The sequence below is a fragment of the Macrobrachium nipponense genome, chromosome 23 (genome assembly GCF_015104395.2).
Source record: "Macrobrachium nipponense isolate FS-2020 chromosome 23, ASM1510439v2, whole genome shotgun sequence".
In the NCBI taxonomy this organism is placed as follows: Eukaryota; Metazoa; Arthropoda; class Malacostraca; order Decapoda; family Palaemonidae; genus Macrobrachium; species Macrobrachium nipponense.
The window spans coordinates 46,780,924-46,793,156 of NC_061090.1; the positions used below are offsets into that span (position 1 = coordinate 46,780,924).

General features: G+C 43.2%; 1 protein-coding gene across 5 annotated transcripts in view; it reads left to right on the forward strand.

Annotated features, from left to right (window-relative positions):
* Positions 1-12,233, forward strand: part of LOC135200289 (riboflavin kinase-like) — a gene marked incomplete at its 5' end in the record, with an annotated part of 343,009 nt that overhangs the window by 254,129 nt on the left and 76,647 nt on the right. The window contains 1 exon segment of one of the 5 annotated variants that reach the window (XM_064228830.1): positions 11,872-12,227. Coding sequence (XP_064084900.1) covers positions 11,872-11,880 — 9 coding nt within the window. 5 annotated transcript variants of the gene reach the window in all.

The window sequence follows — 12,233 nt, forward strand, 5'->3', positions numbered from 1 at the left end:
TTCTCCCTCATTGTCTGTTTATCATCTGCCCTTCCTACCAAAACACTTTGGGCTGACTGCTCTGCTACAGTCAGCCATACTTATGGAATGCCCCCCTCAGCCATGCTTGCATGTCACCTGCTTCAGTTACCCAATGGAATCCTACTGTTAGCCATGGCCACTCCACTCTTGTTTTGCCTATGGACTGGGGTACCCATTTACTAGCCTTTCAACTTGCTGTCCCTGCCTCTCCATGGGCACCTGCGAGCCTCCTTCCAACCTGGCTACCAACTCTCAGGCAGGGTACCCTTTCACATCACTGTTCTTCATTTGACTTACCTTGTAATCAGCCTGTTCATCCTCTTTCCTCTATTTTGACTTATAGAGGACACTTTTCTGAGTGCAGTTATGTTTGGCAGGTTTTCATTGCTATTATTAAGGATATGCCACTTTCCTCCAGTTTTCCAGCTTTGATAAAGTCATGCACATGTTTCTTTTGTACAGTGCCACTGCTCATGGATATCCAGTTGCCATATCCTAGGAGCTGTTATTCACCCTTTCCTGACCTCACAACTTGTATTTATCAGAAGAGTTATCACACTGACAGTTGATAATCATATCTTCTTCCAGTCAAAAGAGACTAGACCAATAGTTAGAGAGGCAAGGCCAGTGGTTGTAACCTTTCCTCAGAGAAGGATTATGCAGGCCTGTTTCAATCTTGGAAATCTAGCATCCCTGGACAAGGAGAATGTTCCTTTTCCCAACCCAGTCTATCTTTCATCAAGGAGGTAGTACCTTCATTTCATGTGGGAAGTTAAGGTCTTTCTTTCTGCTCTAAGGGTTATAATTCAATTGGGCAAAAACTCCACAAGTCTACCAGACCCTTGACCCTAGTGGCGTCCTTGTCACTTCAGATTAGCATAATACCAAAGGTTTGTGATGGCAGTGTCAGTAGCAGATTTATATTAAGACATGTAGCCCAGCAGTTTCAAGTTTCTGAAACCTACAAACTTTATTCCAACTGGGAGAAATGACATTTGGTTCCGTCAGCGAGAATGACTTTTTAAGCAGTTACTAACATGGAATAGGAACTGGTTTACCCAATAGATAAGAGGAACAAAGCTTATTATTCTTAGTGCTGAAGTTGTAGGGAAGTCCACTCTTGCTTCAGGATAAGGTTGCCCCAACTCCAGATTTCAAAATCATAGTTGGCTACAATGATGGCAGACACCTCCTGTGATAGTTTTAGGATATAATCTCAAAAACCTGGAAAGGGACCAGAATTCGAGACATCTCCTGGTAGGGTCCCTTTGATCTCTCACTCCTAGAAGTAATGGTATTATTGGACTTGTAAGGTTAATGTTTTGGCCTACACCTATTGGACTAAAGGTTACTATCACTGAGAGTAGTAAGGCTCGTCTTAGACTAGCACGATAGCATAATGTTTCCACTTCTGCCTGGCCAATCTAGGACAAGCCTAACTACCCTTAGTGGTAATATCTCAATAATTGGCTGATGCCCTCATACTGCTACTACCTATTACTTATGTATGGCATTATACACCAAATAGTCTGACATATTATTGCAAACTGAGGATCATACACTTTTTTTCTTTTCCATCCTTTTCCAAATTCACAGCCTGTGATTTCTATGTGACGGGAAATATATGTTAATGACCAGTCAACAGTCAGTTCTAAGCCCAGTGAAAATTTAGTGATTTTATTTGTCAGCAATGGCATGCAAAACTTTTAAAAGATAGCATCTCAATACTTGAATGATTCTCAAATTTATTTAGCCTTCTGTACCCAGCAGCCTCTTAATTAGCTGGGAAGGTGCAAAAACTATCCAGGGAAGATGAAAATAAGGCAAGCTCATAACAAAAGAGCACTATAAATGTAGGAACATTGGTGGGAACAGGACAGAAACCTTTAGGATGGCCCAGGAAATCATGGAAGATAGACAAACTAGATCTGGTCGGAGTTTAGGCAAAAATAGTAAAAGGAAGATGAGCTGAGAGAGCTAAATTTATACATCTATCCCCAGACAGGAAAAGTTGGTGCAAAGATGTTTATGCTGATTGTAGATTAATCAAAGGGTATTTTCCCAGCCTTTCAAACATTCAGTCGGCTCTTTGCTGAAAGAGCAGTAGGTATGATTTGGTACAAATCAATGATAGTTGCATGCTTATAAATCCAAGATGGTATGGACTGGTGATAAGAATCTTTAATTGGGCTAAGGAAACTAGTGTAGGAATAGTCCCTAGTTCATGCCAGAAGTTGCATGCTCATAAATCCAAGATAGTATAGGCTGGTGATAAGAATCTTTAATTGGGCTAAGGAAAGTAGTGTAGGAATTGTCCACAATTCCCGAGCTTCATGCCAAAAAGGCACAACATAATAATTGACTGTCTCAGCAGGAGGTAGCAGGTCTTAATATCTTGAGTGGTTACTGAACTCAGTAGTTTGCAAGGTCTTTTGGCATATGGGACACAACTATGGTGGACCTGTATGTGACAAGCCTGAACTTTAAGCTTTTGATATACCTCTCAGCCCAGTTAAGCCAGCTAAAAGACAAATGCAATATGCATCCTTAGTACAACCCCAAGTCAATACCTTTCCACCATTCAAACTCATTGGACTAGTTCTGGAGAAAATGCAACTCTCAGAACGCAACGATTTTTAGTTACTCCTATGTGGCTGTCTGTGACTCTTCATTCTTTGTTGGGCTTCTATGGACTATTGGTGATTTCATTCTGTTTTACAGCAATCCAAGAAGCATCCCATTTGGGAAGAACATTCTTATACAACTTCATTTCCACAATTGCGCAGCTATCTTGACAACCTTCATCTTCCTAACTGGAAGTTATCTGGCAGAATCTCTGAAAGAGAGGTTTTTATCAGGAAGCTGTGTTAGCCATTGAAAAGCCTTGCAGAACATTAAATGTCAACCTCCACTAGTCTCAGCAGTACAGATCTGCTATTGGTATAATCAGGTGAGTGCCAACCCAATAGACTATTATTCCTTCAGCTAGTGACTTGTTCATTTCATTTGCATACATAAAAACTGTCTTCACAATCAAGGAATATAGGGTTGTGTTTGATTTCAAAAGGGATGCTCCTCCTAGGTTGCCAAAACTTCATTATTGGGATCTTGTTTTTCTACAGAAGAGCCTTACAAGGTCTTACAAGCATACATGAAAAATATCTACCTCTGACCTTGCTCTGAAGATAGTCTTTGTTGTGACAAGTATTACTGCAACAGGTCAGTGAGCTTTATACTCTATTTCAGAAGGTAATTAATTTCAGAGGACAGTTGGCAGTTGGACTATCATTTACCCGAGACTTCGTGGTGAAGATCTGAACGTCTAGTGGCCAGGACTGCACCATAGTACTTTTTGCCCTCCTTTCCTGGTTTTCTGTCTCTAGCAATTCAGAGTACCTTTAACTTTGTCATGTGAGGAATTGTCAGTCACTGTTTGCAGAGAGCCAGACACCTCAGGACTCCAGACTATTCCTCTCAGTGGTTAAAGGATAAGTCCATAAGAACACAGGCATTACAGAAGTTAACTCTGGTAATCTTGAGAACATGCAAGTATGCAGCATATGACAAAGCTAAGTAGCGACGAGTGCAAGCCCATGAAGTTACAAAATCTTGTCCACATTGTGGCTTCTGTATGACCTTGATATACATATCTTCTTTCTTCTGGCAATGACAGTATATTTTTATCACCATTTATTTCTTAGGACTGTTCACAAATGGTTAGATACTTGGGCTAATACTTGTAAACAAACACTAACTCTTTAGCACTGTTTTCTTTTTCCTGACACCTGACATCTTCAGCCATTTTTCACAAAATGGGCCAGCCAATTTACAGAGAAAAATGTTTATTTACAGGCATATGGTTATGAAATTTGTACCAGGAATGATTGACATGATATACATCCATTTAAGCCACAACACACCATGCTGTGACCTTTTCATTTTAAATTCCTTTCAGTTATTTTTTAGTATTTGATGTGCCTACACCTTTCCTGATTGCTCATTAGAAACAAAATGAATATAAAAGGGATTTTGACGTAGGAAAAATCTATTTCTGGGCAAGGAAGCTGTGTCGCCCAGTGAAATATGTCTGCTTTAGCACTATTTCTAGTAAAATATTGCTACAATACCAGAGAACTGCTAAATTGGACATGTCAGAAGCTTCTGACTCGCTCACCTATATAAAAGGTGTCGGTATAAAACTGGGGCGAGTGTTAAACACTACCACAGCAACCCCTCCAATTAGCCTTTTCCTCATCAAAAGACCCTAAATACGGGGAGCCGACCCATAGGTCACACCTAGCTACCCCGTTGAAGGCGTCTGTGACGTCATACTTATCGATAGCAATGAAGCTTGGTGCACTGCAAGGGGGGGGGGAAAAACCAGGGGGGGATTTCACTGGGCGACACGGCTTCCTCGCCCAGAAATAGATTTTTCCTACGTCAAAATCCCTTTTCTGGGCTCAGCCGTGTCGTTCCCGTGAAATGTACCAGAGAAACACCAAGCTACATCACTCTGAAACGAAATGGAATATTAAATTGTATAAATTAACACCATACACCAAGTCAAATAACAAAGAAATGTGCTGCGGTAGGTAGAATGTTAATAATGCTGGCATTATGACACAAGGACAGTACTATATTGATGTTGTAGCAGGAGACACTGACCTCCCTACAGCTATTGCATGATATTTAAGATCCTCCAAAGACTTAGGGTAATGCTTTGGAAAACCCAGTGCGACTTCCAACCAGTATACTTCTTCAGATCATCAAAGTTCATATATTTGAAGAAATTTACAGAAGTTGTTATAACCCGAATACCACGCGCTTTGGGAAAGGACCCTGGGCTGACTTTCTTGGTAAAATACAAAAAACTGCTGCGCAATGCCCTTCAGAGATATGGTACCACCACCGCCCCACATGAAAAGGGGGGGAGGGGGCCTTCGGAAAAGGTAGATGTTCTAGATAAATAGTCCTTAGGAGTTTTAACAGGACATAAAGAAGGATGTTGCGGAATCAGAACAACCTTCCATGGGGATCACCTTACCAAAGGGTTCTCATTCTTAGCCATAAAATATATATTTGGTGAAAGCAACACGTCACCCGAGGAAACGAATTCTATATGCCCTTGGCCACTAGATAAAGATGACATCTGCGATGTTCTGGCAGCTGAAGCCAGACTTAATAAAAACAGTGCCTTACGCAAAAGGGTTTGGCAATCACATTTGAAGTTGGTTCTGGTTTTAGAGTTCTAAACCTGAGAACATCGTTAAGAAACCATGACACTGACGACGGCCTGTGAATAAGCCGCAGGCGTGCACAAGCCCTTGGGATTGAGGTGAAATAAGACTCGATAGATTTATACCAAACCCGAGAAGAAAAATCTTTTCAGAGCTGACTTAGTGGTTGTTATTGTGGTAACTGCCAAGCCTTGTTCGAATAAAGTCCTGAAGAATGTTATAGCCACGTTCATTGTCATTACTTTGACATTTGATTCCCTGAGCAATGTAGGCAATTGTTTAACTGCTGAACCATACTGGCAAAGTGTAGATTCTCTTTTGTCTGACTCCAAGAACAAAATGTTCTGTGGATCAATGTCCCCTACCCTCCTAACCTGCAAACTTCATGAAATCCATAAAGATAGGGTTTTGTGGAAGACCTGAGGAATCGAACACAGTCACCGTTTGAAACTTGTTGCGACAGCCTCAAGTCCGGGAGAGGTTGAGGACGAAGACCTAGTTCCAGGAGAAGGGGAAACCAATTGTTCTTGGGCCAGTAAGGAGCTATGAGAGCCACCTGACCTTTGAAGGATTTCAACTTGTGCAGCACCTTCAGGAGAAGGTTCACTGGAGGGAATAAATAAATAAACCTCCCTCCACTGGTTCCAACCTATACTCAGGGCGTCCGTAGCGTATGCTAGAGGGTCCATATTTGGGGCTACGTAACAAGGCAGCTTGTGGTTTGCCCCTGTAGCGAACATATCTACTTTCAGACCCGGTACTCTCCTACAAACCCTCTTGAAGGATTCCTGGTCCAGTGACCATTCTGACTCCAGGGGACTGACCAGGACAGTGCGTCTGCTACTACATTGTGGACTCCTGCCAGATGGGTAGCCGATAGATGCCAGGTGTTCTTGTCAGCTAGAGAAAAAGTTGCTATCACACGTGGTTCACAAATGACTTGACTTTGAACCACCTCTGTTTATACGTGTATCACTACCGCACTGTCGAGAGCCAATCTGATATGAGTCTCCTCCGGAGACGGAGCTTCATTAAGGTCAGAAACACTGCCATAGCTTCCAGGATGTTGATGTGAAGCTTTTGGAACTGAGGTGACCAAGTTCCCTGAACCTTGTCGTGCTGTGAATAACCTCCCCAACCTGACAGTGATGCGACTGTATGCACCAGTAGGGACGGGGGAGGGACTGCAACTGTAACTCTTTGGCTAGGTTTTCGGCCATTGCCCATGGGACGTAGACGTTCCTTGGGAATCAGAGGTACCCGGCCGAACTTGTCGCGACACTTGGCATTGGCCTTTGAACGTCAAACTCGATTGATGTCCTTGAGCTTGGCTTTCAACCGAACGTCTGTGACTGAGGCAAATTGGAGCGAGCCTAGGATCGTCTCCTGATTCCTTCTCGAAGCCTCGTTGCAATTTTAAGAATTGGCTTGTTACCTTGGCATCCCCTTCCCTGATGGAATGGAAGATTGTGTGAATCTAAGCCCCAATGGATACCTAGCCACTGGAACTTGGATTCTGGGGCCAATCGGGACTTGGTCCTGTTGATCTTGAACCCTATATATTCCAGGAAAGATATGACCTCGTCCGTGGCTTTCATATACTTGTCTTTGGCCATCTCCCAGATTAGCCAGTCGTTTAGGTACGCCACCACCAATAAAACCTGAGACCTTAGCTCCTGCACCACTACCTCCGCCAGTTTCGTGAATTAAACCCTTGAGGCTATATTCAGCTCCGAAGGGCATCACCTTGAAGGAATAGGCTTCTTTCCCTAGTTTGAAGCCCAGGAATGGATGGAAGTGCCGAGCCATCGGGACATAATAATAGGCGTCTGTAAGATCTATAGAGTTGGTGACGCCCCCACGGGGAAGTAAGGCCCGTACCTGAGAGATGGTCAGCATTTAGAACTTGTTGCAAGGAATGTACAAGTTTAAACGGGACAAGTCTAAGATCACCCTTCTTTGGTCGGTCCCTTTCTTTGGGACACTGAATAGACGACTGAAATTTCAAGTTCTTTGTCCCAGAGACTGCTCCCTTCTGGAGAAGATTCCCTGGAGTAATCCATCAACCCTTGGGTTGGATGCTGATAGATGGATACTATGCTTTCCGCCCAGCTGCTGAACCCCCAACGATGTTAAAAGAGATACAGCCTGCCTCCTATTTGAGGAACTTCATTGAGATGATGAGGGTCGGGTTCCTTTCCTGACCATGCACCTCTAGCTCGCCCTTGGGCTCCGGTTCCTCCACGCTGACGAAAGGGGCCTCTAACCTTGCAACCCCTAGTAACCTTGGTAAAAGGTTGAAATACCCAATTCTCATAGACCGGGTTAAAAGCAGGCGACACTGAATACAGTGGGGGAACCTGTTGGCTAGCCGACGGCGAAAGGAAGACAAATTGATGCTGTTGCCGAGGCTGAGCCTTAGAAGATGAAGGTTGGGGAACTTGCTGAATTAGAACAGCTTGTAGCACAGGATGCTGTTGCGGAACTTGGAAAGGTTGGTACCTTCTTTGACCCTTCCTAGCCCTAAAACTGGAGGAAGAAGACTCTAATTTCCTTTTGAAAGGAATGCCCGAACGCAATCTGATGCTTTGATTAAAACGTGATGCCTCGTTCTGAACCTCGTCCTGATCGTAGCCTCGGATAGAACATGCTTCCTGCCATTTCTCTTAGTAACCGCAAAGCCGTACGAGTCACATTGCATGCTTAAAAGTAACTACTCCGCAATGACCAATGACCTTAAACAGCGGTTCATGAGCGTACTCCAGAGCCGCCGTCTCCGTCATCACTAGAGAGTTAAGCGACCTTGCAAGACGTGTCCTAGCATCAAATTCGGCTTGGATCAGTGGCGTCTGACAGAGGCGCTCACTAAACAGTTGATTGCACAGTTTGGCTTAAGCTTGCCTACCGAATGTAGCCGGCAAACTTCCCACAAATTCTCCCTACCTGGGAGTAGCAATGATGTGGGATCTGTCTCGCTAAGCTGGGGCTCTTCCCAAGTCACTGCCTGAAGGGTAAGTCCTGCTATCTTTTATGAAAAGGGTAAGGAGTTCCCGTCATCAGACGTAAACATCGTGAAAGGGCTTTTAAATGCTGTTACCTTAGTATTTGAGCAGATCCACTTCTAGGCTCCATATCCATACTTGATGAGCCTGATTGCTAGAAGGATAACAGTCCCCTTGGAGACCTTGTCCTCCCTAATCGAAGCTGCCTACCATAAGCCTAACATAACACCTATAAATGGTGGCCATAACCTTTTCGGGGAAGAACTCGAATTCCTCGAGTCTACGTGTACCACAACCTTCTGCAGTCAAATCCCGCTGACAAATGGAGCGAAGTTTCACTACCCTCCAAGGATCACCAGGGTGGAACGGAGGGAGGGTTTGGACCGTCAGGCATGCTCTGACCTTGCACCAAGTTACTAGGAGGTGCTGGTACTGCCGACTCCTCCTGTCTGAGACCTGCGATCATGGGAGTCCTGTGCACCTAAACTTTTAAAAATACCCTTTCAAACCTTGCCTCGACTGAACTGACTAAGCTAGCAAGACCACTGACTGATTTAAAAAATATTTGTGTTGAAACAGGTCTTTGCCGACTAAAGGGGAACCTTCCAGCCCTCCCTACCGGTACCTTATGAGGTATCCAATCTCAAGACGTTGAAGGGATGGGACTTGAGGGGCAATAGGAAGAGTTCTCTCCTTAAGGCCTTGGATTTGCAGACTTAGAAAGAAATCTCAGCCTAGGTTTAATATGTGTATGAACCTCTGGCACCTGCCCAGGCCTTGGCTTTGTGTCTGATTGGCTTTTTAAGCAAGGTTTTTTACCCGAAGGTTTTCTCTTTAATCTAGGAATCACAGAGAAGGAATGCGACCTGGGAGGGGTGCGGGCAAACCTCCTGTGAAACCCATGAAGGAATTGGGAGTAAAGGGAGAGGAAGAATCAGTCACTCGAGGAAAGACCCCGGTGACCAACTAGGCTAGCCTCATTAACACTGTTTACCTGTAACCCATATCTAGTGTAACGGGCAAATCCTCACTACTTCAAGTGAGACTACTTCCAAACCAAGGTCCGGCAACTCTGCCTCTTGCTGTTCCATAACTGAATCTTGAATTGATTTGATAATTGGTGCTGGCTACTTTTGGGTTCAACGTATCTGGCAGCTTTCCCGGCTGGGAAGGTGCTGAAGGCTGCCATATCTTGAGGTAGAATATAAGGCTTAGCTTTCCCTACGTTCTGTCCAAAACCTCCAACCCAGATCTTGAGGGTGGAGAGTGCAGCATGTTTTTAACAGACCTGCTCCATCTGTAATGCAAGGATGTGTCAATTTCGAGTAAAATCTTTTGAACATTATCCTTACATATGTTGATTAATTAATTTGTAATTTAATTAAAGAAATTTTTATTATTTATTTATTTATTTTATTTTTTTTTATTTATTTATTTTATTATTTATTTATTTATTTTTTTATTTTTTTTTTTTTTTTTTATTTTTTTTTTTTTTTCACTAACAAAAGTAGTGTAATATAATTCCTCACAGTATGCATAGAACAAGCAGTGTGTAACTTACCGAATAGGTAACCTGTTGTACAGTCGTAGCAGGCAAAGCAGTTTTCATGATGCCAGACTATCGGAACCGGTAAGCAATACTGCGCACGGGGGCAATGGTTCCGGCAAACATCATGGTTGCACGGATCCTGTAGACCGGCAACCAGACCACTGAGTGGCCTGTAAGTGCAATAATATATAAGAACAATTGCACAAACTTATTAGGATTATTATGATAATAATGTCATATGCCGGAGCATTCAGGACTGAAATAATATATATATAAAAAATATATATGTATATATATATTCATATATTTACATCCTGGGGACTGTGTAATAATTAAAACAACGGAGCTGTATGACCCGGGGTGGGTGGGGGGTACACGAAGTAACCAGGACGGCCACATGAACTCGCAAGTTCCGTGGCAAAAGAAAAGAAAATATAAAAAAGAGAACTAAATAACAAATATCATATCTCCGCCTACGGAAGAGTAACTTCCGTAAACATAGCCCTCAACGACTACAGGAGAAGCCGGAATCTAAATCCACCTTTGCAGATAGGGAATGTTTTAGACGGATGGATTGTAAGCTCCAGGGAGCTGAAAGAAGCAGAGCGCAACAAATCCACAGAAGCCCGAGGCGCATACGCAAAGCAATCATCAACTCTGGAGGCGGTCGGCTGAGAGCGACACCCACCAACCTAAGGTCCTGGAGGACCCTCTACATCCCCCCTCCGCTGATGGGAACGGCTGTCAGCGACAACCGAGGCGAGAGGAGCACCCAACTACTGGGGGCCCCACGTGAGGGGGAGGGAGGGAGGGCTGATGGGGTGACGATCACGTGAGCAGCGTACCCCTCGCAAATAAAAGATCACGAGGAAAAACGCAGGCATAGCCTATGTAGGCTAACCGACCTAACATCCAGCATATACTTAGAGAAAATAAAATAAATTACTTAAAGCTAAAAGAAAATCATGCTTTAACACGGGGGAAATGAAAATAAACTTACGTAAAATATAAAACCGCAATGAAGGCCACTCGATAACGGTGGGTCGCAAAAGGAAAAACTACTTGCCTACTGACAAAACGATAAGAAACGGCAAGCTGACGAAAAGAAAAAAGGGAAAATTCTTGAATGAAATAAACCAAACTTAAAAATAACAGGGGGGGGGGGGGTGGGGGGGGGGGGGGGTGGGGGGGGGGGGGGGGGGGGGGGGGGGGGGGGGGGGGGGGGGGGGGGGGGGGAACGGTGGATAAACGGCGAAGCACGAAATAAAGAAACGTGCTCGAATGAAGACCCCCGTGAAAAACATGAAAATAATGAAAATAACAAAACATAATTGAAAATAGGATCGACTAAAAACTGCCACCCAAGAAATAAATAAATATATGTACTGAAATATCACCATGTTACAAGCAGAGAGGAAGACCACTCGAAATCGGTAACAATTCAAGGATAAGCCGTAAAGGCGACTTGCCGCCCGCCCGCTACTTATAGTGACGCCTAATAAAATCCTAAATAAAGGCAAAACGAAAGGCAAATTCACTCTCTAAATATTGAAAAAGGGCAGAACCAGTACTTACTGGGTTTGAAGGGAGAGGTAGATTGACGATCCGTAACCAAGAAAAAAAAAAAAAAAATAAAAATAAAGAAACAAATAGCTATATTCGAACGTACGAACACGATATGGCTATCGAAAAGTATGACGTCACAGACGCCTTCAACGGGGTAGCTAGTGTGACCTAGGGTCGGCTCCCCGTATTTAGGGTCTTTTGATGAGGAAAAGGCTAATTGGAGGGGTTGCTGTGGTAGTGTTTAACACTCGCCCCAGTTTTATACCGACACCTTTTATATAGGTGAGCAAGTCAGAAGCTTCTGACATATCCAATTTAGCAGTTCTCTGGTATTATAGCAATATTTTACTAGAAATAGTGCTAAAGCAGACATATTTCACGGGAGCGACACGGCTGAGCCCAGAAATGAAACTTTGTCTCACATCACCTGTCTAAGTATACTTATAATGATCTTTTAAGATTTTAAACAATACCTGTTTTTTTTTCACTACTCCAGACAAACTAGGTGTATATATTTTATTGAAATCACTTAAAATGAGATGGAGGAGCAAAAGCTTAGCAAGAGCTTTGATGTATGGACTTCTAAAATTGGAGCAGCCAACTATAGGATGATGCATCACCACACCAACAGTGACAGTTCTGTTTAAATTACTCACCTTTAAGGAATCACATGTAGTAATTTTCATCATTTCCTTGTTTTGAGTAGAATGTAATCATTGGAAAACATTTATAATTACATGTTTTTTCCAGTACATGTATAGTTATTTGCTTCAGTTTGCAATTAAATACTATATAGAAGTAGTACATAAAAATGTTCATCAAGGAGTACAGTAATGTACTTCCAAAACCCATTTCAAT